General features: G+C 48.7%; 1 protein-coding gene across 1 annotated transcript in view; it reads left to right on the top strand.

Annotated features, from left to right (window-relative positions):
• The window catches only part of LOC131560498 (Fc receptor-like protein 2), a 71,787-nt gene extending 44,832 nt beyond the window's left edge, over positions 1 to 26,955 (top strand). The window contains 11 exon segments of the mRNA XM_058809275.1: positions 22,923 to 22,989; positions 23,661 to 23,681; positions 23,770 to 24,000; positions 24,223 to 24,274; positions 24,276 to 24,469; positions 24,570 to 24,848; positions 25,412 to 25,681; positions 25,771 to 26,073; positions 26,160 to 26,247; positions 26,722 to 26,801; positions 26,885 to 26,955. Of these exon segments, the coding sequence (XP_058665258.1) occupies positions 22,923 to 22,989; positions 23,661 to 23,681; positions 23,770 to 24,000; positions 24,223 to 24,274; positions 24,276 to 24,469; positions 24,570 to 24,848; positions 25,412 to 25,681; positions 25,771 to 26,073; positions 26,160 to 26,247; positions 26,722 to 26,801; positions 26,885 to 26,955 (1,656 nt within the window).
• Positions 26,956 to 27,591: the final 636 nt, after the last annotated feature.

Raw genomic sequence — 27,591 nt, 5'->3', positions numbered from 1 at the left:
ACCAGGCTTTTGAAACACTCAGGCCTTTATCAGTTCCATAGCTTTAAGCCATAACAAACACAATTCAACCAACCACCATGCACCATGCACCACGCTGTGAACACACGACGGTTCTAGAACTTGTTGATCTACCTCGAAGTCAGCTGCCTTAGCCAAAGTAATGGGCCTCAGCCCAAGGCCTTCCTTTTGTAAGCTTCTAGCTCTATGCAGCAGCAAACCACTACTTTCTTCTGTGCCAAGACTTTAGGTAGACGATTTGCATCTGCCCTCCTTCCAGTGAAACCTAATGGGGAGAGAAAAGCCTCTCAGAGATGTTCAGTTATTCCATTTTCTAGACAGGCCAAATCAAAAGAAAAGCAAGCTATGGGATTGTGTACTTGCTCTTACAAAACACCTGCTGCCCTCTGACAATCAACTAGCAGAAAACCAGCCAAACTGAGACTTGAGGCAAACAACCCTTGGAAGGGAATAATGATGTGATCAATCAAGACAACACTTTTCCAGGCTACCGAGATATTGGAAATGTCAGCAAAGGCTTGAGAGCAAAGGCTGAACTAATGGGGAAAGGGTAAAAGAATCCCAAGGAAAACATGACCAAGGGTTAAAACAATTCCAAGAAAAACATAGGCAACTAACCTGTTGAAGCCTTCAGGAAATCAGTGGCCGCTGATTTACATAGGCCATTCAAGTTAATTGACCCGTGCACCTTCCACTCCTTTTTCGGCACCATAGGGTGAATTGAGACCATGGAATCACTATTCCTTGGATTCTGTTCTTAACTTGAGGAGAGAAGTACAGCAGCTGAAGTACCTGTTACTGATGTGATACCCAGAAACACAGAGTTGACACATTTCATTCTTGGCCAATCACAACAAGCAAGACTAAGAGGATAAGGCTGGCTAATTTTCGTGACACTTTTCTTGTTTTACAGCCTGCTCTGATTCCGGTGAAACTTTGTCATTAGCTTCTGTCTAAAAGGAGAAAGTCCAGTTCAATGTCGCGCCCTACTGCTGCAAGTATACCATTTGGTTTCTCGAGCCTAAAAATTGAATTGGAAGGTACGGAGCCCCCCGTAACTAAGAGCCGCTCCGGGGCGTCTTTCGGCAGAAGCCGCGCTAAGGAGAGCACTGTGAGCGGCACAATCGTCTTTGCGCGAAGAAGCCGCTTCTTCGCCTCCGGGAGCCGCAGAGAGCGGCAGCTTCGGAAAGGTGAAGAAGGAAGCTGCACAACACTGGGATTGTGTGCGCAGCTTGCCAACTGATAGAAAACAGTACCTTTACGCTCTCCTGACATTTCCTATCACGTGAACATTCGATTAGTAGCTATTTTGGACATCTTTTCTTTTCTTCCTGCCAAACACTTGGCAGACCTCCGTGACACGTCTAGAACACGATGGGAGATGTTTTCTGTGCTGGCACAGTTTTTTCCTGCCAGACATAGTGAAAAAGCGTTTTGCTCAGATGTAGACGAGAAGAGACGCTAAAGACTGGATGTAAGCAAATGACACCCATCTTCAAAAAAGGCAATTAGGAGGAGTCGCAATAGTACAAACCAGCCTGCCTCTTTTTTATCCCCAGGAAGTTGATGAAGCAGCTCTTCCTGGAAAACTTTGCCAGGCACATGAAAGATGACAAAACAATGTAGTTAGCATGAGTTTTCAGTGGAATTTCATGCTGAACATCACTGTAAACTCGTCTGATGAATCAAGTTGACTGGTAGATGAAGGGAATATTATCTGCCTGGGCTTCAGGGAGGTTTTTGACATATCTCTACATGGCAGCACACATCCATATGGAAGCAATAGTGCAAAGGGGAGGGAACCAGTGTCTTTTCAGTGATGCTGAGTGAAAAGACAGGAAGCAGTGGGCGCACACTGAAATACAGGAGATTTCCTTTGAACATCAGGAAATGATTCTTTACTGTGAGGGTGACTGAACCACGGCACAGACTGCCCAGAAAGATTGTGGAGCCTTGATCTTGGAAGACATTAAAAGTACACCCAGATAGAATCCTGGGCAAGAGGCTCTAGGTATCCTGGTTTAGGCAGGGGGGTTGGGCCTGCTTAGCCCCACCAACCCCTTCCACTCTCATTCATTCTGTGCTAGTGAATTCTCTTCAAGATGCATTTCAAGCGCTGGCATGACAAAGTTCTGTGCAGACAGAGCTCCAAATGGACATGGCATCTAAGTTCCTTAAGCAGTGTTCAAGAAGAATGTAAAACTCTGGGACAAGTGTCTCTTCCCTAACTGAATCCCTTTCATGGGAAAATTCCCAGCTCTAGAAAGATCTTCTGATACGCATACTTAAGACTGACACTGGCTGAGCAAATTTCTCCCTATGTGTATCTAAGACCAGTTAGGATCTTCACCCAAAGTGCTGTCAACATAGTCACAGAATGCCTATTGTTAAGAAGTGGCAACTTCCATAAGAATGGCAACTATTGGTCCACCAAATGGATGAATGGATGGGAATTATCTACTTGGGTTAAAAACAAAAAGAAAGAGTTGGTCTTTACTTATCAATTTCATTGCAATATTGATAAGGGAAGAAAAAGACCTAAGTCCTTGACTTTCTTAACTCGAGGAAAGATTTTAAAAATTCCTTGTAAAAACGTATGATCACAATCAGACTACTGAAACCATTTGAGTTGGGAAAAAAGTTCCAAAATTGTCTAGAGAGTGGCAAAGAAGCCACGAAAATAGGAAAGAAACAAAAAGAGAGCAAAAGAGTCAGCTTCAGTGTACAAGCTCGTTCTAGAAGTAGTCTGCTGGGAAAAGGAAGCCCCAGTCGAATTTCCAATGTATTCCTGCGCTTGATTCAGTAACTGGTCAATGTAAAAACCAATCCTTTTGTACAACTTCTTCCAGCAACAAAAACTCCAACAGGTTGACACTACCATCATGCCTGTTCCAGACATATTTAAAGGGGAAATGAGGATTTTCTTGAAAACCTACTTGCATAAAAGTTGCAAGATGGTGGCGGGATTCCCACATCCTCCTTCCTCCATCTGGCTTGAAAGTAGATTTGATAAAATATGCAACAAAGCACATGATTTATAAGGTAGAGTCAAATGGATGATTTGGGAATTGATCTCTTGTTGATAGTAAACTTCATATCCACTCTGTGTGACCTTTCTAAAACAAAATGTGGAGCTGAGGCATGAATCTGCCACAACAATTGTAAAGCAAACATACACACTCCCCTTCACATGCCCCCCCTTCCACACACACCTAGGCACACACAGAGATCAGCATAGCAGATCATGAACACCTTGGAAAAGACTGAAATGCTAAATGCCTCTCTTGATGGGCAAAAGAGCTGGTGCAGTAATTCAAATGCCTGGTACAAAAATTCTGTTTAATATTTAGCTCCTATTTAAAACACAGCATTTCATTTCATTCTATTTACAGAATATTTTAATTTCATTTGTTTCTTTAAAATTACTTAGTTCTCACCTGTTGTACGTCTAGGAATATTTTCTTCCAAAAATAGAAAAAAATAGATGATATCTTTTCAGCAGAAAAGAAACATTGGTTGATACAATTTTAAACCATCATGATATGGAAGAATTGTTCTGTCCCTCTCTAAGGTGGAAGAAGCATTTGGATCACAGATCATCTACAATGAAATACTTGACATGTTTAAGATGCTTTCACTCAGTTTTGATCGTCAATTGCTTATTCGTTGTAAGCAGTAATTTTTCAGTGAAGGGAAAGTGTGTGTGGTATATCTACGTGATGTGGTCAAACCCAGTTCCTACTAATGGCCAGGCTGAATTCCAGTAAATAATGTCCCGAATGATATTTGCTATCTTCTGTACAGTTTTCATGAACCTTTCTGTTACAGTAGTGAATATCACAGATAAATGTCATTTTGTACAACTTTGAATTTACCCCAAGAGCTGAGAGAAAACTTGCTCCTATACTTCAATCCCAGTTTCCTCTATAGTCCAACTTTGTTTCTCTACCATCAAGCTTCTCCTTTGTTGCTGCTCCAAGCCCCGTCCAAGCTGACCTTGAATACTTTCAGGGATGGGACACCCACAACTTCTCTGGGCAACCTGTTCCAGTGTTCCAGCACTCCCACAGAAAAAAAGGCCTTCCTTTCATCTAATATGTGTAGGAAATCATAAATCTAGGCATAGAAACTTGGAGTGCAAATTTGAAATTCTTTTGATTTGAAGCACATTTTATATGAATACTGATTTACAGATGACTAAAAGATGTTGATGGGCATTTGAGCTGACAAGTTTTGAAAAAGTGCACGGAAATTAAAATTGAAACCACTAAAATTAAAAACTTCTTGCCATTTTCTTTTTCCTCTCCTATTCAAAATTGCATATGGCAGATATCAGTGCTTCATGCAAACCTCTCAGATGCTCTCAGAGAAAAAACTTTTCTTTCAGACTAAGTTGCGTTTGACGTAGAACACTAGCAGGAGTGAAATTTTTTCTGGGCATGGGGGCAGCACATTCTCCTCGGATTTGTGTACAGAATGCATTTTATCCAAACTGGAAAATAGATCCCAGCTCTGTTCTATTCATCATTCTTACTGCATCAGGCCTGAAGATTCTGTGAAAAGTAGCCTGTGGACCTTGAAGATAGCGCATGTGAAAAAGATGAGAGGTTATGGAGAAGCTGAGGGAGAGAAGAAAGAGCATATGGCCCAGTACGGACACCAGAAAGTATTTCTTCATGTGATCATGGCAGATTGCAGGAACTGCTTGGTGCTATCAAACCAGCCCGACTTGGCACTGGTGCCACCTTGGGTCTGGGAACCATCCTGCGTATCATGGATTTTCAGGAGCCAGCTGGCCACTCTCGGCCACAGGCCCCCGAACACAAACCTCGGCCCTTTTCCCTTGCAAACAAAACTCAGCTTCCCCGCTTCTTGATGGCAGATTTCAGGAGCCACATGATACTATCCAAACAGCCCGACTTGGCACTGGTGCCACCTTGGGTCTAGGAACCATCCTGCATATCGTGGATTTTCAGGAGCCAGCTGGCCACTCCCAACCATAGGCGCCCGAACACAAACCTCAGCCCTTTTCCCTGGCAAAGAAAACTCAGCTGCCACACTTCTGCATGGCAGATTGTAGAAGCCACTTGTTACTATCAAACCAGCCCGGCTTGGCACTGGTGCCACCTTGGGTCTGGGAACTCTCCCACGTATAATGGATTTTAAGGAGCCAGCCGGACACTGCAGGCCATATGCCCCCAGACACAAACCTCAGCCCTTTTCCCTGGCAAACAAAACTCACCTGCCTCGCTTCTGGATGGCAGATTGCAGGAGCCACTTGGTACGATCAAACCAGCCCGACTTGGCAGTATTGCTACCTTGGGTCTAGGAACCATCCTGCATATCAAAGAATTTCAGGAGCCAGCCTGAACAATTGTTTAGCACCCTTTAAAGGTGGTTTTTGACAAACAGGGCTGAAGCAGATCTTCAAAATATCCAGGAGATCAAAATCCATTGAAGCAAATTCTCCTGGCCAGTCACCTTGCTGCTGCTGCTGCTAATTCACCCTACATACCATCTGATCAGGCCTAACAATGCTGCTGCAAAAATATTGTGAAAAAGGTAGGCACATTTTCACAGATGCAGGGAAAATCCCCTTGGATGATCATTCCAAGGCATAACTTGATGGAGCAAGTTATGCAACCTTGTCTACTGGCAATATCTAAGTTGGTGAGTTCACCATCTGTCAGCATCACTTTCAAAAATAAATGTTTGATCCACAAAAATAATATTTCATATGTCCTGTCTAACCTGCTTCATTTCAACCAATGAATAGGCTACATTCCATCAGCAAAGGGTTTATGATCCTATCTTTCTTTAATAAGATTCAGATGCCCATGGTAGGGGTGTAATTAAATTCACATGTTAAAAATATCCTTCTTGTTATCTTTTCTTTTAATTACCCACACGTAACATCAGTCTGAGAGCTGAAGAAAACCCCTTCATTTGCTGTTTGCCAAGTATCATCTACGTGATACAAATTCTACTTGAGAAATCACACCCATTCATTGCCATGTAAACAACCTTTTCTTCATCATTAGGTATTTTGGTGAAGTGAGTGATTAGAACATAAGCAAGGGCATTTGTTCAAGATGCTCCAGAAAGAGCTGTGGGCTGTTCTCTTCTTTGCTGCCTGTGTTAGCACTGAGCTGCAAAAAATAAAAGACTACTAGGAAAAGTGTTACTTTCAGTCTAAATTCGTAAATGATGTTTGAAATACCCTGTTAAATGAAAAGGCGCTCTTTTAAATGATGGCATCTTAAGGGAAAAAGTCAGCTTTAAAGAGGTTTTGAGACAGTTGCTTCTGGAAAAAGAAATAAAATAAAATTGGAGGCATCTAAGGTCTTTAGCCATCCCATCTTGAAGATTGATTCAAAACACAGTTCCTTCATACAGGAAGAAGAGAGGACCATAGGTGGCAACCCATTTGAAAATGGAGTTCTATTTCTTTCTGGTTGGGATTACCGCACACCATTTCTTGTGAAGTCGAGGGACTGCAGTTAGCTCTCCACTAATTTCCTTCCCTGAAATTCATCTGCATTTGCTCCTTTGTCTGGAGTCCCCATTTATTAGTATGCATAGATGCATGAATAACAGAGGGGATAATGTGCCTTTTGCTGCTATCTTCTTTTGCTGCTCCATTTTGCTTGCTTTGTTCTTGCTTTCTGTCAAAGAAATGCTAGCAAAAGCCCTCCTCAAGTCTTGCAGTGAAGACAGACTGCCAGAAAGGTAGAGAAACTTCAGACATTTCCAAGACCCATGTAGCACGTGTCTTGGTCAATTTCTAGGCAGATCCTTTCTTCCAGCAGGACTTTTTTGCACCGTTAGGGAACACTGAACTGAATCCAATACAAAAGCAGTGGCTAGAGGACCCGTTCTCTTTTCATTTGAATGGTGATAAAAATGCGTATCAAATCAAAGCATTTTAGAGCAGCAGGAAGATTTTCTATGCAGCTAGCAAATCATAACAAGATGCCTATTCACCAGCTGGGTTCCTTTCGGAATTTACAAGAATTCCCGACAGAAAACACAGCTTAGTAAACTACCAATCTAAATCACAATATCTAGAAAGGTGACATGAAAAAGAGCAAGAGGAAGAAAGCCAAAAAGAAAACCAAAGGAAGCCAGAAATAAGGCACAACCTCTCCTCCTTTTCTGCTTACTACAGTACCTTAGAAGTACCCTCAAGTTTCCTAACAGTCATATCAGTAGAGAAGTGTGCCAAGAACAATTGTGGAAAACTGTGGAAAAAACTTCTATCACAAGAGAAACATAGGGTTTGCTTTCACGACCATTAAATCTGCATGCAATGCCTACGGTAAGGGTATGTTTTGTATATTCAAGAACAATTGAAAACTCTTTCTGAATTGAAGGGACTGCTTTTTGTTTGTTATGAATGACTTGGCTAAATATGGCGCATGTTAAAATACTGCAGACATGTGGTTCATTTTAGAGATGCCAACTGCAAAGGAGGCAAGCATTTTGTGTGCTTAAGAAGTAATGTATTGGAGAGTGCTTTTGTTACTTCTTTAGAAGGTTAGAATATGCCGAAAAGATGCTAGCTGGGGACTTGCAATTAATGAATTATTTGCTGTAAGTAGGTCAAATGACATGAGCTTTCAAAAAGGAAAAGTAGTCTTATTCCACGTGCCAATTCTAAAGTAGATTAATAAGCCTGAAGCAGAAGATGGATGTGAAGAGGGATATGACATGAAAGGTTAAGCAACACTGCTGACAGCAATAGGCTTACCTGCTGCAGATACAGGAGACAAAATACTATTTTGACACAAACATTGCTATTCAGACGACAGTAAAATTCTGAGGGACAGCAAAATTTACTCAGTCATGACAGTAAAATTTGCTCCCATCAAAATGTGCTCATCAATTCTTAGTGTAAGCTAAGCACCTTAAGCAAAGGGTAGTTCAAGCCTAACTGGTATTTGATGGCAAAAAAGGCAACTTGGCCTGCGTTTCTCACTTCTACTCCATTCAAAAGCTTACTCTGTCTCAGATTCCTTCGCAGGGATACCAACACAAGCCACGAAACTGCACGAAAATGATGATTTAAAGAAAGATAGATGAGAAAAATGGAATAATGGTTCATGTTCTTTTCCTTCCAACTGCTTTGTTTGCCCTTTTAAATTTTTGAAGTCCTTTCTGGTGTCACCATGGTTGCACTGCAGCAAGTGTTGGGCTGTAAGCTGTCCATATTGCCAGCTTCTGGACTGCCTTCAGAAAACTTCCCACTGGTTTTGTCTAGAAATCACAAGCAGTAGAGATGACAAAGACTGCAGAAACCTTCTCATCTCCTTCTAGAGCAAGACCATGTCTTTCAGCCACTCTTAACTAGACAACTTTCATCAGTCACGAGGGAGTCTCATGTTCAAGAGCTAAGCAGTGACAGCTGTAAATGACAAAAAGCAGACTGAAATTCTCTTGGGACTCCAGCAGAGAGCAATGAAGGAGGTTGAATTCACCTTCTTGGGAAGTTCTAAAATGCACGTTCACTTGAGCACAGGACCTAAGCCATCGTAACCTTTGTTGAGTATGTCTGCGTAGACAGAGTTTCCATCACTGCAGAAGCAATGCTATTTAAGCCACGTTATCATCTCTAGCTGCTAAGCTGCACTTCTTGCAAAGTATCTGCAACGTATTTTACAGGGCGGGCTTGTATGTGTAATCCCTGAGTAATAGTGCAAAGAGAAGTACTTGGCGTGTGGGGTGGGGGGGGAACCGCAACTCTTAGGTTTTTCAAATCATGGCTCCATTTGCAAGTCAAACAAGATGTCAAACCTTTCTTTCCTAGACGTATTACCAGCACAAACTGTACCGGAATTTATGACCCGTAACTGTACCATGGACGCTCTTTCTCCGGACTATTCCTTAAGAAACAAAGTCCTCACTAGAAATAAAAGAAAATTAGCCAAAGTATTGGCCTGGATTAGTTCCAAGGCTCTGTACTAAAGGCCAAACACGTGTAATAATAGTAACGAGTGGACTAAAAGTTAAATCAATAGAGCATTACTCAGTTCAAAGACATCTTGTGTCCTAATGTTCTCACAGAAGACTGTCAAAACCTGTCTATTTTTGTGGGTTTCTTTTATCCCTTTAGCTGTACCTTCTACTTCTCTCCACTGTCTGAGAACATTGATGATAAGGTTGGATGACCTCATGTCAACTTGTAGAAGTAAAGAAAGAGAAGCCAGTAAAGAAAGGCAAATTTGTTAACTGCAGGTGGAAAGAGGGAGGCCAACAAAAGAAAACAAAAGAACAGTACTAATGAAATGCTCCCCTGTCTTCTGTGAAAAGTAAAGGCACAGACAAGAAAGAACAAGTGCAAAATTCTCACTAGAGAAACGCACTTGATCTGACTCAAGTATTTTGCGGTACATTTCTTGCTGTTTTCTCATGCCAAACATATTAACCATTGAAGGTGTCGCTTTCCTCTTTCTGGAATACAGCTAGGGAGATGGCTGTGTCATTGCTGACAAGCTGCTATTCTCAGAGGTGTCCAGCTGAAAGTCCTAGATCAATTGATTTGCTCTGTCACTTTGATATGGCATGACTTACAGTTTCAGCACCTGAACTTGCCAGCCCTACAATTCTTTGCCCCTTGAATGGTTCGATAGGCTCCTTGGCAACTGGCATTTGTAAGGACATGAAACTATGCAGAATTTGCACCGTGAGAGGATGCCAAATGAGTCACGCCGGTAGATTAACTAGGGCATGCAAGGCAGAGAGAGGGAAATGAGAGCACAAGAAGAGAGTAGACAAGAAGAGGTTTCAATCTCCTTTTTTCTGAAACACTGAAGAGATCAAAGTGAACACAAATCCTCCTAGGGGTAGTTCTTGCAAAAGATTAAGAGTTCTTTTTGTGTTCACAGGCCTGGAATATTTAGCTTTGGATGACGGCAAAATGCAGATGACAAAACGAGGCCTTGAAGTCACATCCAGTATGAAGCAGTAGGAAAGAGGAAAGCAGCTGAGAGCGTCAACCCTGCTAAGTAGTCTCAGTATTCTTCTTGACATGAGCAGAAATTTGAAATGAGTCTCTGAAAATGACAAAGGAGGCAGAAGAAAACGGAGCGATGACTCCTCTGGCATAGTGCTTCCTAACAGGAATCTTCAAAACGTCAAGGTTGTATCATTCTTTCAACTGAAGGAAGGTATGAAAACAACAGGAAGGAAATGGCATCAAATACTCTGGGCAGTGTACTTCTAGACAGAAAGGCCACTGATGGAAAACCAACTAAACTGGCACCAATGCAGCAGCATTGTACTAAAGCCAGAAATGTCCAGCGCTTCGCTCTCTGCCATTCCATTCAGATGCACACAGCAGCTCTGCAACATTCCTACAGATCATCTCCTTGGCAAAGTGGCAGTGAGGGTCCGTGGTGATGCAGAGTCCCCAGGCAGATGCAAAGGAGAGCTGCTTTCTTGCAACAACCAGGCTTTTGAAACACTCAGGCCTTTATCAGTTCCATAGCTTTAAGCCATAACAAACACAATTCAACCAACCACCATGCACCACGCACCACGCTGTGAACACACGACGGTTCTAGAACTTGTTGATCTACTTCGAATTCAGCTGCCTTAGCCAAAGTAATGGGCCTCAGCCCAAGGCCTTCCTTTTGTAAGCTTCTAGCTCTATGCAGCAGCAAACCACTACTTTCTTCTGTGCCAAGACTTTAGGTAGACGATTTGCATCTGCCCTCCTTCCAGTGAAACCTAATGGGGAGAGAAAAGCCTCTCAGAGATGTTCAGTTATTCCATTTTCTAGACAGGCCAAATCAAAAGAAAAGCAAGCTATGGGATTGTGTACTTGCTCTTACAAAACACCTGCTGCCCTCTGACAATCAACTAGCAGAAAACCAGCCAAACTGAGACTTGAGGCAAACAACCCTTGGAAGGGAATAATGATGTGATCAATCAAGACAACACTTTTCCAGGCTACCGAGATATTGGAAATGTCAGCAAAGGCTTGAGAGCAAAGGCTGAACTAATGGGGAAAGGGTAAAAGAATCCCAAGGAAAACATGACCAAGGGTTAAAACAATTCCAAGAAAAACATAGGCAACTAACCTGTTGAAGCCTTCAGGAAATCAGTGGCCGCTGATTTACATAGGCCATTCAAGTTAATTGACCCGTGCACCTTCCACTCCTTTTTCGGCACCATAGGGTGAATTGAGACCATGGAATCACTATTCCTTGGATTCTGTTCTTAACTTGAGGAGAGAAGTACAGCAGCTGAAGTACCTGTTACTGATGTGATACCCAGAAACACAGAGTTGACACATTTCATTCTTGGCCAATCACAACAAGCAAGACTAAGAGGATAAGGCTGGCTAATTTTCGTGACACTTTTCTTGTTTTACAGCCTGCTCTGATTCCGGTGAAACTTTGTCATTAGCTTCTGTCTAAAAGGAGAAAGTCCAGTTCAATGTCGCGCCCTACTGCTGCAAGTATACCATTTGGTTTCTCGAGCCTAAAAATTGAATTGGAAGGTACGGAGCCCCCCGTAACTAAGAGCCGCTCCGGGGTGTCTTTCGGCAGAAGCCGCGCTAAGGAGAGCACTGTGAGCGGCACAATCGTCTTTGCGCGAAGAAGCCGCTTCTTCGCCTCCGGGAGCCGCAGAGAGCGGCAGCTTCGGAAAGGTGAAGAAGGAAGCTGCACAACACTGGGATTGTGTGCACAGCTTGCCAACTGATAGAAAACAGTACCTTTGCACTCTCCTGACTTTTCCAATCACATGAACATTCGATTAGAATCTGTTTTGGACATCTTTTCTTTTCTTCCTGCCAAACACTTGGAGACCTCTGTGCAACGTCTAGTACACGATGGGAGTTGATTTCTGTGCTGGCACAGTTTTTCCCTGCCAAACATAGTGGAAAAGCGTTTTACTAATATGTAGACGAGAAGAGACGCTAAAGACGAAGGTACGATCCTGTCCGGAGGTAAGAGCCGCTCCCTGGCCTCTTTCGGCAGAAGCCGCGCTAAGGAGAGCACTGTGAGAGGCACAATCGTCTTTGCGCGAAGAAGCCGCTTCTTCGCCCCTGGGAGCCGGAGAGAGTGGCAGCTTCGGAAAGGTGAAGAAGGAAGCTGTACAGCACTGGGACTGTGTGCGCAGCTTGCCAACTGATAGAAAACAGTACCTTTGCACTCTCCTGACTTTTCCAATCACATGAACATTCGATTGGAAGCTGTTTTGGACATCTTTCCTTTTCTTCCTGCCAAACACTTGGAGACCTCCGTGCAACGTCTAGTACACGATGGGAGTTGTTTTCTGTGCTGGCACAGTTTTTCCCATCCAGACATACTGGAAAAGTGTTTTGCTAAGATGTAGACGAGAAGAGACGCTAAAGACGAAGATACGATGCTCTCCGGAGCTAAGAGCCGTTCCTGGGCGTCTTTCGGCAGAAGCCGCGCTAAGGAGAGCACTGTGAGCGGCACAATCGTCTTTGCGCGAAGAAGCCGCTTCTTCGCCTCCGGGAGCCGGAGAGAGCGGCAGCTTCGGAAAGGTGAAGAAGGAAGCTGTACACCACTGGGATTGTGTGCGCAGCTTGCCAACTGATAGAAAACAGTACCTTTGCACTCTCCTGACTTTTCCAATCACAGGAACATTCAATTGGAAGCTGTTTTGAAAAACTTTTTTTCCCTTCTTCAAAAACACTCAGCACACATCCTTGCAATGTCTAGTACACGATGGGAGTTGTTTTCTGTGCTGGCACAGTTTCTCCTTGCCAGATGTAGTGGAAAAGCTTTTTGCTAAGATGTAGACGACAAGAGAGGCTAAAGACTGGATGTAACAAAATGACACCCACCTTCAAAAAAGACAATTATGACGACTCCCAATAGTACCAACTAGCCTGCCTCTTTTTTATCCCCAGGAAGTTGATGAAGCAGCTCTCCCTGGAACACCTTGCCAGGCACATGAAAGATGACAAAATAATGTAGTTAGCATGATTTTTCAGGGGAATTTCATGCTGAACATTGCTTTAAACTCCTCTGATGAATCAACTGTACTGGTAGATGAAGGGAATATTATCTGCCTGGGCTTCAGGGAGGTTTTTGACATATCTCTACATGGCAGCAGACATCCATATGGAAGCAATAGTGCAAAGGGGAGGGAATCAGCATCTTTTCAGTGATGCTGAGTGAAAAGACAAGAGGCAGTGGGCACACACTGAAATACAGGAGATTGCCTTCGAACATCAGGAAATGATTCTTTACTGTGAGGGTGACTGAACCATGGCACAGACTGCCCAAAAAGATTGTGGAGCCTGGATCTTGGAAGACATTAAAAGTACACCCAGATAGAATCCTGGGCAAGAGGCTCTAGGTATCCTGGTTTAGGCAGGGGGGTTGGGCCTGGTTAGCCCCACCAACCCCTTCCACTCTCATTCATTCTGTGCTAGTGAATTCTCTTCAAGATGCATTTCAAGCACTGGCATGACAAAGTTCTGTGAAGACAGAGCTCCAAATAGACATGGCATCTAAGTTCCTTAAGCAGTGTTCAAGAAGAATGTAAAACTCTGGGACAAGTGTCTCTTCCCTAACTGAATCCCTTTCATGGGAAAATTCCCAGCTCTAGAAAGATCTTCTGATACGCATGCTTAAGACTGACACTGGCTGAGCAAATTTCTCCCTATGTGTATCTAAGACCAGTTAGGATCTTCACCCAAAGTGCTGTCAACATAGTCACAGAATGCCTGTTGTTAAGAAGTGACAACTTCCATCAGAATGGCAACTATTGGTCCACCAAATGGATGAATGGATGGGAATTATCTACTTGGGTTAAAAACAAAAAGAAAGAGTTGGTCTTCATTTATCAATTTCATTGCAATATTGATAAGGGAAGAAAAAGACCCAAGTCCTTGACTTTCTTAACTCGAGGAAAGATTTTAAAAATTCCTTGTAAAAATGTATGATCACAATCAGACTATTGAAACCATTTGAGTTGGGAAAAAAGTTCCAAAATTGTCTAGATAGTGGCAAAGAAGCCAAGAAAATTGGAAAGAAACAAAAAGAAATCAAAAGAGTCAGCTTCAGTGTACAAGTTCGTTCTAGAAATAGTCTGTTGGGAAAAGGAAGCCCCAGTCGAATTTCCAATGTATTCCTGCGCTTGATTCAGTAACTGGTCAATGTAAAAACCAATCCTTTTGTACAACTTCTTCCAGCAACAAAAACTCCAACAGGTTGACACTACCATCATGCCTGTTCCAGACATATTTAAAGGGGAAATGAGGATTTTCTTGAAAACCTACTTGCATAAAAGTTGCAAGATGGTGGAGGGATTCCCACATCCTCCTTCCTCCATCTGGCTTGAAAGTAGATTTGACAAAATATGCAACAAAGCACATGATTTATAAGGTAGAGTCAAATGGACAATTTGGGAATTGATCTCTTGTTGATAGTAAACTTCACATCCACTCTGTGTGACCTTTCTAAAACAAAATGTGGAGCTGAGGCATGAATCTGCCACAACAATTGTAAAGCAAACATACACACTCCCCTTCACATGCCCCCCCTTCCACACACACCTAGGCACACACAGAGATCAGCATAGCAGATCATGAACACCTTGGAAAAGACTGAAATGCTAAATGCCTCTCTTGATGGGCAAAAGAGCTGGTGCAGTAATTCAAATGCCTGGTATAAAAATTCTGTTTCATATTTAGCTCCTATTTAAAACACAGCTTTTCATTTCATTCTATTTACAGAATATTTTCATTTCATTTGTTTCTTTAATATTACTTAGTTCTCACCTGTTGTATGTCTAGGAATATTTTCTTCCAAAAATAGAAAAAAATAGATGGTATCTTTTCAGCAGAAAACATTGGTTGATACAATTTTAAACCATCATGATATGGAAGAATTGTTCTGTCCCTCTCGAAGGTGGAAGAAGCATTTGGATCACAGATCATCTACAATGAAATACTTGACATGTTTAAGATGCTTTCAATCAATTTTGATTGTCAATTGCTTATTCGTTGTAAACAGTAATTTTTCAGTGAAGGGAAAGTGTGTGTGGTATATCTAAATGATGTGGTCAAACCCAGTTCCTACTAATGGCCAGGCTGAATTCCAGGAAATAATGGCCCGAATGATATTTTGCCGCCTTCTTTGGCACTTCATGAAATTTTACCATGATGAAGTGCTGAAACACAGAGATTTTCTCTTAGAGAGTATATCATGTTGTAACCCATCCCATGGATTTTATGCTGTAATTCTTATCTCTTTTAAAATTTGCTATCTTCTGTACAGTTTTCATGAACCTTTCTGTTACAGTAGTGAAAATCACAGATAAATGTCATTTTGTACAACTTTGAATTTACCCCAAGAGCTGAGAGAAAACTTGCTCCTATACTTCAATCCCAGTTTCTTCTATAGTCCAACTTTGTTTCTCTACCATCAAGCTTCTCCTTTGTTGCTGCTCCAAGCCCCGTCCAAGCTGACCTTGAATACTTTCAGGGATGGGACAACCACAATTTCCCTGGGCAACCTGTTCCAGTGTTCCAGCACTCCCACAGTAAAAAAGGCCTTCCTTTCATCTAATATGTGTAGGAAATCATAAATCTAGGCATAGAAACTTGGAGTGCAAATTTGAAATTCTTTTGATTTGAAGCACATTTTACATGAATACTGACTTACAGGTGACTAAAAGATGTTGATGGACATTTAAGCTGACAAGTTTTGAAAAAGTGCACGGAAATTAAAATTGAAACCACTAAAATTAAAAACTTCTTGCCATTTTCTTTTTCCTCTCCTATTCAAAATTGCATATGGCAGATATCAGTGCTTCATGCAAACCTCTCAGATGCTCTCAGAGAAAAAGCTTTTCTTTCAGACTAAGTTGCGGTCGACGTAGAACACTAGCAGTAGTGAAAGTTTTTCTGGGCATGGGGGCAGCACATTCTCCTCGGATTTGTGTACAGAATGCATTTTATCCAAACTGGAAAATAGATCCCAGCTCTGTTCTATTCATCATTCTTACTGCATCAGGCCTGAAGATTCTGTGAAAAGTAGCCTGTGGACCTTGAAGATAGTGCATGTGAAACAGATGAGAGGTGATGGAGAAGTTGAGGGAGAGAAGAAAGAGCACATAACCCAGCTCGAACACCAGAAAGTATTTCTTCACGTGATCATGGGAGATTGCAGGAGCCACTTGGTACTATCAAACAAGCCCGAATTGCCACTCGTGCCACCTTGGGTCTGGGAACCATCCTGCATATCGTGGATTTTCAGGAGCCAGCGGGCCCCTCCCAGCCTTAAGCCCCCAGACACAAACCTCAGCCCGTTACCCTGGCAAACAAAACTCACCAGCCCCGCTTCTTGATGGCAGATTGCACGAGTCACATGGTACTATCAAACCAGCCTGACTTGGCACTGGTGCTACCTTGGGTCTGGGAACCATCCTGCGAATCATGGATTTTCAGGAGCCAACAGGCCACTCTCGGCCACAGGCCCCCGAATACAAAAGTCGGCCCTTGTCCCTGGCAAAAAAAAGCCACCTGCCCCGCTTCTGGATGGCAGATGGCACGAGTCAGTTGGTAATATCAAACCAGCCCGACTTGGCACTTGTGCCACCTTTGGTCTAGGAACCATCCTGCCTATCGTGGATTTTCAGGAGCCAGAAACCACTCCAAGCCACAGGCCAACAAACACAAACCACGGCCCTTTTGCCTGGCAAACAAAATTCATCTGCCCCACTTCTGGATGGCAGATTGCAGGAGCCACTTGGTACTATAAAACCGGCCTGACTTGGCACTGGTGCCACCTTGGGTCTGGGAACCATCCTGCGTGTCGTGGATTTTCAGGAGCCAGCTGGACCCTCCCTGCCATAGGCCCCCAGACAGAAGCATCGGCCAATTTCCCTGGCAAAATAAATTCATCTGCCCCGCTTCTGCTTGGCAGAATGCAGGAGCCACTTGGTACTATCAAACCAGCCTGACATGGCACTGGTGCCACCTTGGGTCTGGGAACCATCCTGCGTATCGCGGATTTTCAAAAGCCAGCCAGCCAGTCCAGGCTCTAGGCCCCCCGATACAAACCACGGCACTTTTCCCTGGTAAACAAAACTCACCTGCCCCGCTTCTGTATGGCAGATTGCAGGAGACACTTGGTACTATCAAACCAGCCCGACTTGGAAATGGTGCCACCTTGGGTCTGGGAACCATCCTGCGTATCGTGGATTTTCAAGAGCCAGCCCGCCACTGAGAGCCATAGGCCCCTAAATACAAACCGCGGCCTTTTTCCCTGGCAAACAAAACTCATCTGCCCCGCTTCTGGATGGCATATTGGAGGAGCCACATGGTACTATCAAACCAGGCCAACTTGGCACTGGTGCCACCTTGGGTCTGGGAACCATCCTGCGTATCGTGGATTTTCAAAAGCCAGCCGGCCACTCACAGTCACAGGCCCCCAAACACAAACCACGGCCCTTTTGCCTGGCAAACAAAATTCATCTGCCCCACTTCTGGATGGCAGATTGCAGGAGCCACTTGGTACTATAAAACCGGCCTGACTTGGCACTGGTGCCACCTTGGGTCTGGGAACCATCCTGCGTATCGTGGATTTTCAAAAGCCAGCCGGCCACTCACAGTCACAGGCCCCCAAACACAAACCACGGCCCTTTTCCCTGGCAAACAAAACTCAGCTGCCCCGCTTCTGGATGGCATATTTCAGGAGCCACATGGTACAATCAAACAAGCCCGACTTGGCACTGGTGCCACCTTGGGTCTGGCAACCATCCTGCCTATTGTGGATTTTCAGGAGCCAGCCCGCCACTCCCAGCCACAGGCCCCCAAACACAAACAACCAGACCATAGGCCCCCAGACACAAACCTCGGCCCATTTCCCTGGCAAACAAAACTCAGCTGCCCCGCTTCTGGATGGCCGTTAGCAGGAGCCACTTGGTACTATCGAACCAGCCCAACTGGGCACTGGTGCCACCTTGGGTCTGGGAGCCATCCTGCCTATGGTAGCTTTTCAGACACCAGCTGGCCACTCCCAGCCACAGGCCCCCAAACACAAACGACGGCCCCTTTCTCTTGCAAACCAAACTCAGCTGCCCCGCTTCCTGATGGCAGATGGCAGGAGCCACATGGAACTATAAAACGAGCCCAACTTAGCACTTTTGCCCCTATGCGTCTGGGAAACATCCTGCATATCGTGGATTTTCAGGAGGCAGCCCGCCACTCCAAGCCATATGCCCCCTGACAAACACCTCGGCCCATTTCCCTACCAAACAAAACTCACCTGCCCCGCTTCTGGATGGCAGATTGCAGGAGCCTCTTGATACTATCGAACCAGCCTGACTTGGCACTGGTGCCACCTTGGGTCTGGGAACCATCCTGCGAATCGTGGATTTTCAAAAGCCAGCCGGCCTCTCTAGGCCATAGGCCCCCAGACACAAACCTCGGCCCATTTCCCTGGCAAACAAAAGTCACCTGCAACGCTTGTGTATGGCAGATTGCAGGAGACACTTGGTACTATCAAACCTGCCCGACTTGGCACTGGTGCCACATTAGGTCTGGGAACCATCCTGCGTATTGTGGATTTTCAGGAGCCAGTCGGCCACTCCGAGCCACAGGCCCACAAACACAAACCGCGGCCCTTTCCCTGGCAAACAAAACTCATCTGCCCCGCTTCTGGATGGCATATTGGAGGAGCCGTATGGTACTATCAAACCAGCCCGACTTGGCACTGGTGCCACCTTGGGTCTGGGAACCATCCTGCGTATCATGGATTTTCAGGAGCCAGCCGGCCACTCCCAGCCACAGGCCCCCAAAAGCAAACCACGGCCCTTTTCCCTGGTAAACAAAAGTCACCTGCCCCGCTTCATGATGGCAGATTGCAGGAGCCACATAGAACTATAAAACGAACCCGACTTAGCACTGGTGCCACATTGGGTCTGGGAATCATCCTGCGTGTCGTGGATTTTCAGGAGCCAGCCGGCCACTCACAGCCACAGGCCCCCAAAAGCAAATCACGGCCCTTTTCCCTGGCAAACAAAACCCACCTGCCCCACTTCTGGATGACAGATTGCAGGAGCCAGTTTTTACTATCAAATCAGCCCAACTTGGCACTTGTGCCACTATGGGTCTGGGAACCATCCTGCGTATCGTAGATTTTCAAGAGCCAGCCGGCCTCTCCAGGCCATAGGCCCCCAAACACAAACCACGGCCCTTTTGCCTGGCAAACAAAATTCATCTGCCCCACTTCTGGATGGCAGATTGCAGGAGCCACTTGGTACTATAAAACCGGCCTGACTTGGCACTGGTGCCACCTTGGGTCTGGGAACCATCCTGCGTGTCGTGGATTTTCAGGAGCCAGCTGGACCCTCCCTGCCATAGGCCCCCAGACAGAAGCATCGGCCAATTTCCCTGGCAAAATAAATTCATCTGCCCCGCTTCTGCTTGGCAGAATGCAGGAGCCACTTGGTACTATCAAACCAGCCTGACATGGCACTGGTGCCACCTTGGGTCTGGGAACCATCCTGCGTATCGCGGATTTTCAAAAGCCAGCCAGCCAGTCCAGGCTCTAGGCCCCCCGATACAAACCACGGCACTTTTCCCTGGTAAACAAAACTCACCTGCCCCGCTTCTGTATGGCAGATTGCAGGAGACACTTGGTACTATCAAACCAGCCCGACTTGGAAATGGTGCCACCTTGGGTCTGGGAACCATCCTGCGTATCGTGGATTTTCAAGAGCCAGCCCGCCACTGAGAGCCATAGGCCCCTAAATACAAACCGCGGCCTTTTTCCCTGGCAAACAAAACTCATCTGCCCCGCTTCTGGATGGCATATTGGAGGAGCCACATGGTACTATCAAACCAGGCCAACTTGGCACTGGTGCCACCTTGGGTCTGGGAACCATCCTGCGTATCGTGGATTTTCAAAAGCCAGCCGGCCACTCACAGTCACAGGCCCCCAAACACAAACCACGGCCCTTTTGCCTGGCAAACAAAATTCATCTGCCCCACTTCTGGATGGCAGATTGCAGGAGCCACTTGGTACTATAAAACCGGCCTGACTTGGCACTGGTGCCACCTTGGGTCTGGGAACCATCCTGCATATCGTGGATTTTCAAAAGCCAGCCGGCCACTCACAGTCACAGGCCCCCAAACACAATCCACGGCCCTTTTGCCTGGCAAACAAAACTCACCTGCCCTGCGTCTGGATGGCAGATTGCAGGAGCCACATGGAACTATAAAACCAGCCCGACTTAGCAATATTGCCACTATGGGTCTGGGAACCATCCTGCGTATCGTGGATTTTCTGGAGCCAGACGGCCACTCCCAACGACAGGCCCACAACACAAACCACGGCCCTTTTCCCTGGCAAACAAAACTCAGCTGCCCCGCTTCTGGATGGCATATTTCAGGAGCCACATGGTACAATCAAACAAGCCCGACTTGGCACTGGTGCCACCTTGGGTCTGGCAACCATCCTGCCTATTGTGGATTTTCAGGAGCCAGCCCGCCACTCCCAGCCACAGGCCCCCAAACACAAACAACCAGACCATAGGCCCCCAGACACAAACCTCGGCCCATTTCCCTGGCAAACAAAACTCAGCTGCCCCGCTTCTGGATGGCCGTTAGCAGGAGCCACTTGGTACTATCGAACCAGCCCAACTGGGCACTGGTGCCACCTTGGGTCTGGGAGCCATCCTGCCTATGGTAGCTTTTCAGACACCAGCTGGCCACTCCCAGCCACAGGCCCCCAAACACAAACGACGGCCCCTTTCTCTTGCAAACCAAACTCAGCTGCCCCGCTTCCTGATGGCAGATGGCAGGAGCCACATGGAACTATAAAACGAGCCCAACTTAGCACTTTTGCCCCTATGCGTCTGGGAAACATCCTGCATATCGTGGATTTTCAGGAGGCAGCCCGCCACTCCAAGCCATATGCCCCCTGACAAACACCTCGGCCCATTTCCCTACCAAACAAAACTCACCTGCCCCGCTTCTGGATGGCAGATTGCAGGAGCCTCTTGATACTATCGAACCAGCCTGACTTGGCACTGGTGCCACCTTGGGTCTGGGAACCATCCTGCGAATCGTGGATTTTCAAAAGCCAGCCGGCCTCTCTAGGCCATAGGCCCCCAGACACAAACCTCGGCCCATTTCCCTGGCAAACAAAAGTCACCTGCAACGCTTGTGTATGGCAGATTGCAGGAGACACTTGGTACTATCAAACCTGCCCGACTTGGCACTGGTGCCACATTAGGTCTGGGAACCATCCTGCGTATTGTGGATTTTCAGGAGCCAGTCGGCCACTCCGAGCCACAGGCCCACAAACACAAACCGCGGCCCTTTCCCTGGCAAACAAAACTCATCTGCCCCGCTTCTGGATGGCATATTGGAGGAGCCGTATGGTACTATCAAACCAGCCCGACTTGGCACTGGTGCCACCTTGGGTCTGGGAACCATCCTGCGTATCATGGATTTTCAGGAGCCAGCCGGCCACTCCCAGCCACAGGCCCCCAAAAGCAAACCACGGCCCTTTTCCCTGGTAAACAAAAGTCACCTGCCCCACTTCTGGATGGCAGATTGCAGGAGCCACTTGGTACTATCAAACCAGCCTGACATGGCACTGGTGCCACCTTGGGTCTGGGAACTATCCTGCGTATCATGGATTTTCAGGAGCCAGCCAGCCTCTCCAGGCCATAGGCCCCCAGAAACAAACCTCTGTCCATTTCCCTGGCAAACAAAAGTCACCTGCCCCGCTTCATGATGGCAGATTGCAGGAGCCACATAGAACTATAAAACGAACCCGACTTAGCACTGGTGCCACATTGGGTCTGGGAATCATCCTGCGTGTCGTGGATTTTCAGGAGCCAGCCGGCCACTCACAGCCACAGGCCCCCAAAAGCAAATCACGGCCCTTTTCCCTGGCAAACAAAACCCACCTGCCCCACTTCTGGATGACAGATTGCAGGAGCCAGTTTTTACTATCAAATCAGCCCAACTTGGCACTTTTGCCACTATGGGTCTGGGAACCATCCTGCGTATCGTAGATTTTCAAGAGCCAGCCGGCCTCTCCAGGCCATAGGCCCCCAAACACAAACCACGGCCCTTTTCCCTGGCAAACAAAATTGACCCGCCCTGCTTCTGTATGGCAGTTTGGAGGAGCCACATGGTAGTATAAAACCAGCCCGACTTAGCACTTTGGCCACTATGGGTCTGGGAACCATCCTGTGTGTCGTGGATTTTCAGGAGCCAGCCGGCCACTCCCAGCCACATGGAAATGGAATAAAGAGAGGGAAAAGTCACTGGAGGCTGGGGGGCACAGACCCAGAGCAGCTCAGAATCTCTCTGGGGTGACGTCCAGGCCACTGGCACCTTGTGGGGGCTGTGCTGGCTTTGGGTCACTCCAAAATCTGAGGCATCCAGGGAAGGAGCTTTGACCCACAGGCTCACCACGTCACTGCCCATCCCCGGCACCCCCATTCCCCTGGGAACCTGACCATGGGGCCCTCGCTCCTTATATCTCACCCTGTCTGCAATCCCCCTACCAGTACTGACATTCCCCAGGATCTCCATTGCTCATGACCCCATTCCCAAGGAAGACCTCCCATTCATTCCATCCCCTGGAAACCACCATTTCCCCATCCCATGAACTCAAATCCCTCAGTCTGCTCAGCTATAGGGACGCCCATTCCCATGACATCCCCCTCGCTGGAAATTCCCCCTCCTCACCACCCCCATTTCCCAGTGACCCCATTCCTGCCTCCCCAATCCCATCAAGTCACCCAATCCTGGGAACCTCATGTTCCACTGTGTCCCACCCACTCATGTCCCCAGCCTGCCCCCACCCTGCCCCCACCAAGGGCCACCTACGCGTGAGGTCAAGATGTGACCTCGCTTCCTTCCCCTTCATCCGAAGAGCTGCCAGCCAGGGGAGCAGTGGCCACAGCAGGGAGTGACAGCCAGTGCACATGGCTGGGGACACCAGGATGGCCGGGAAGGTGGTGCTGCTCCTGTGGGGTGAGTGCCCCGGGCACGGGCCTGACACCCTGGGGATGGGGAGGGGAGGAGGCACAGGGGGGCTGTGGGATCCCCTGAGGTTCCCAATGCCAACAGAGTCAGTCCATGTTACCCACAGAGGACCTGGGTGGGACTAGGGATGTAGGGTGGCTTTGGGGACAGGAAGAGGGGGCAAGTATTTGGGGATAGGGATGTGGGGACAGGAATGTGGGGACTGGCACCTTTGGGCTCAGGTAGCTCTGGGGATAGGGACAAGGGAACTGTGATGCAGGGACAAGAACGGTGAGGATGTGGCCATGGGCATAGGATCATGGGGATGGGATCATGAGCTGGTGGGGGTGACCTGGGCCAGCATGGGCTGTGTCCATGGTGACCACTTGCCCAGATGTCCCCATGTTCTGCCTCAGCCCAGCGTGGCCTCGGCGTCCCTGTTCCCAAACTGTCTGTGCCACAGGGATGTTGTGCATCAGTGGCTGTGACACAGACATGTCCCCCTGCCTTTACAAAACTTTTGGGGACCACCCACACACTCTCCCACAAGAACTTCTGTCCCCACAGGGACAGTTTGGGGACAGCCCCCACACCCTGTACCCCATGTGCCTCTGTCCCCATGGTGCCCCCCCCACTGAGCCCTGTCTCTTCTCCCTTCCAGCCCAGACCCTTGGCCTCGCTGGTGAGTCCCTGGGGGATGTCATGGCCCCACCCCGCTGTCCCCAGCCCCACACTGGCCCTGGCAGGCTGGTGTCCCCTGTCACCTGCAGGTGCCCAGACCACCCAGCTCCTGGTGGAGCCCCCCTGGAGGCTGGTGGTGCTGTGGGACTGGGTGACACTGACCTGCCAGGGCTTGGGGACTGCCAGTGCCACCACCTGGTACAAGGACAGCCAGCGCTGGTGGCAACAGGGACGCCACCACCTCAGTGTCACCGAGAGAGGCAACTACACATGTGACAGACCCAGCACCGGGCGCAGCCCTCCCGTGACAGTCTTAGATGGTGAGGGGAGATCTTAAATGATGAGGGCGGCCTCTGAGAGGTCAAGGTGGGCTCCACTCTGAAGGTGGCCTCACACCTGTTGTGTGACAAGAGCCTGTGCCCTGCATACAGGGACATCCCAGTGCACCCCAGAGCACCCCAGTGCACCCACATGTCCCCGGTGTTATGGGCACCCACTTCAGACCAGTCTCATCAATGAGATGTGACCTTCCTCTCCCACAGACCAGCTGGTGCTGCAGGTGCCAGCACAGGCACTGCCGACACTTGACACTGTGTTGCTGCTGCTGGCAGGACAACCATCTCACCAGGGTGCGATTTTACCGGGAGGACAAGGATCTCGGGATGTTCCTAAAGAGGAATAAGCTGTCCCTTTCACCTTTGCTGCTGCCCCACAGTGGCGGCTACCAATGTGAGGGCTTGGTGGGATCCTGGCAGTCACGGTCAGCAGCAGTAACAGTGACAGTGCACAGTGAGCACCCACATGGCTGGAACTCCAATATCTTGACAAACCCAAAGCCACTTCCCAGTGCACTCAGAGTCACAGTCCTCACCTCTCCTCTCCTTCCCAGAGCTCTTCTCGGTGCCGGTGCTGGGGTGTCCCCGCAAGCTCACTGTGGGGTCCCCCCTGAATCTCAGCTGCCTCAGCACCCCCAGCCCCCTGCGGCCCCGAGCCCCCCTCCTGCACGTGTTCTATCGAGACAGGCAGGTGGTGGGGGGCCTGCAGGGGTGCCCGCAGCTGCTGGTGCCCGCCGTAGGGGTCTCCCACTTGGGGAATTATGGCTGTGAGGTGCACTCTGAGGAGGGGACCGTGCGGAAGAGCAGCGCCCAGCTCCACATCACAGTGCACCGTGAGTGTGGGGATGGGCACGGGGAGCCCCCACAGATGCCTCGGGTCCCCCACACTGCCTGGCACCCCCCAGACCTCCCTGATGCCTGCTCTGGGGTACCCAACCTTTTCCAGATCCCTCCCTGGCTATCCCCATCCTTTCTCATGTCTCTCCCTGGGACCCCCAGTCCCTACATGGGTACCCCCATCCTTCCCTGGTGCATTTTCTGTGTCCTGCCATTGCTGCCCCGGGTCACTCCTAAGGTCCCCCCATTCCTGGCTTGTGTTTCCCTCCATCCTTCATCATGTCCCTGTACCCCTCCTGGGTCCCTTCACCCCTCTCTGAGGTCTCCGCACATTCCCTAAGTCTCACCATCCCCTCCCGTGGTCCCCGTACCCTTCCGGGTGTTGCCCACCTGCCTCTCCAGGTGTTCCCTCCCTGAGCCTTTTATCATCTCTTGGGGTTCCTTTCTAAGTCCCCCTTCCCCAATCTCTGCACTCCCTCTCCCTCACTGGAATTGCCCTGCCCCTCCCTGACATCCCCCCCTGTCCCTCACTGTCCCCAGGTTTCCCACACTCCCGCAGGGGTCCCTCCCTCGGGGGTGGCCCTGTTGGTGCAGACCCCCGGGGGACAGGTGGCACTCGGGGACCGCCTGGTGCTGAGCTGTGCAGTGGCCACAGGAACAGGTCCCCTGTCCTTCTCCAGGCATCGGGAGGGCTCAGCAGCACTGCTGGGCACGGGCCCTTGCCTGGAGCTGCGCTACGTTGGGGACAATGACAGCAGCCAGTACCGGTGCCGGGTCAGTGACGGGGACAGCGAGGTCAAGAGTGACCCCCTGAATGTCACCGTCCTGGGTGAGCGGGACCCTCGGGCTGGGGATGACCCCACCCACTGTACCCCCATCCCACCTTGCCCAGTGCCAGCCCTGTCTCTGTCCCCACAGTGCCTGTGGCCAATGCCACCATCATCCCCGGTCCCCTGTCACACCAGGTGCATGCAGGTGACAATGTGACTCTGAGCTGCTCGGTGTGGGTGGGCTCAGCCCCTGTCACCTTCACCTGGCTGCACAACGGGCAGGAGGTGGCCCAGGGTCCCCTCCTGGAGCTCAGGGACATCGATGTGGGACATTCGGGCACCTACCAGTGCGTGGCCACCCACCAGCTGGGACAGGACAGGCACTGCGTGTTCTGGGCACTCAGCCCTGAGCTGGCCCTGGAGGTGACACCTGGCTCACCCTGGGTCACAGGTGGGGTGACACAGGTGGGGTCACCAGGGAGTGCAGGACCCCTGGGGTGATGGGTGCCCCGGTGTGTCCCCCTCTGTTTCTTGCAGTGGCCGCAGTGGTTGGTGGGGCCCTTTTGTTCCTGCTCCTGCTCCTGGGTGTCATTGTGACCTGGCACTGGTGGCACTGTGTGGGTGGGTGACAATGGGGGAACGGGGGTCCCAGATAGCTGTAGAGGCCCACAGAATTGGAGAAACCATAGGGAATTACCCACAGCGTCACAATTGTAACTGTGGCTGGGGGTCCTGTAGGGTTTCAGGAGGTGCTGTAGGGTCCTGCAGGGATGCTGGGGATTCTTTCCAAGGCCCTGGGGTGTTTGGGTGGGTCTGTGTCCCTTCTGGGATTTGGGTTCTTGAGTGTGAATTGTTTAGGGACACTGGGGAGGTTCATGGATTCTAGGGCCTTCAGAGATTCTTGGCGGTCCTGAGGCGGTTCAGGAACTTCGAGAGGGGTCAGGGCCCTGGGACCCCACAGTCACTCCTCCCCTGTTTCCATTGAAGCTGCCAGGAAGAACCAGGAAAGGTAGGTGGGGGGCTCAAACCACACTCTCCTGTTTTACCCCAACCCCCAAGACCTCCCATTCCCTCCCACATATCCCCTTTATTCCCTCAGGGCCCCCCTGGATCACCCGGCCCCCCCAGAGGAGGGGGAGGTGCTATACACCTACATCGTGGTCACCAAGAGGGCAGGGAGTGATTATGGGGGGGACACACACAGAGGGACACGTCACCCACGAGTGTCACCCCACCCAGATCCCACAGCCCGTCTCTCGAAGTGTCCCCCCGTGCCACCACCCTCCAGGATCCCCAGGTGACCTACGCGGAGCTACGGGAACACCAGGGGTGACCACAGGAACCCAGTGACATCAACGGGAATGTGCTGTGACACTGGGGGGAACTGGGTGTCCCTGCCCATGGGCACCCACTTGTGTGTGTGCTGCCACTGAAAACTGCCCTTCTCCCTCCCTGTGCAGGGAGAAAGATCCCAAAGGGCTGAGAGAAGAACAATTTCCTAAAACAGCCACAAGAGGAAATAAAACCAACAACAGCAATCAGGTTCAGAGTCAAAAATGTCAAAGAATGAATGATTTTAAGGGAAAACCACCAAAAAGAAACCAACCCCAGAAGTGGTCCCCAACACATTTCCTCCACCAGAGGAACTGGCAGGGCCCTGGACCTGCCGTGCTCTGATGGCCTTCAGGAGGCTCTGGATTCTGTTTTCCCCTGTCCCAAACCCTTCCTCTACTGTGTTCCCAACACCAGGATGTCACAAGGGCCCTGTGGGGGTTCCAGAGCCTCCCCCTTTGCCCTGGCAGTCGGGATCCGGCCATGGCATAGGGTTGGGTGTCAGAGACAGGAAAAGTTTGATGTCTGGAGGCATTTTGAAACACCTGTGTGTGGCAGGGGAGAGTTAGACCTCTCTTTTTGTGAGACACGGCCCCGTCTGTCCATCAGTCTGTCAGCCATGGGACACTAGGCACAG

Source organism: Ammospiza caudacuta, chromosome 8 (assembly GCF_027887145.1).
Source record: "Ammospiza caudacuta isolate bAmmCau1 chromosome 8, bAmmCau1.pri, whole genome shotgun sequence".
NCBI lineage: Eukaryota > Metazoa > Chordata > Aves > Passeriformes > Passerellidae > Ammospiza > Ammospiza caudacuta.
Note: the sequence above shows the minus strand (reverse complement) of the source record. Positions and strands in the feature narration are given on the sequence as shown.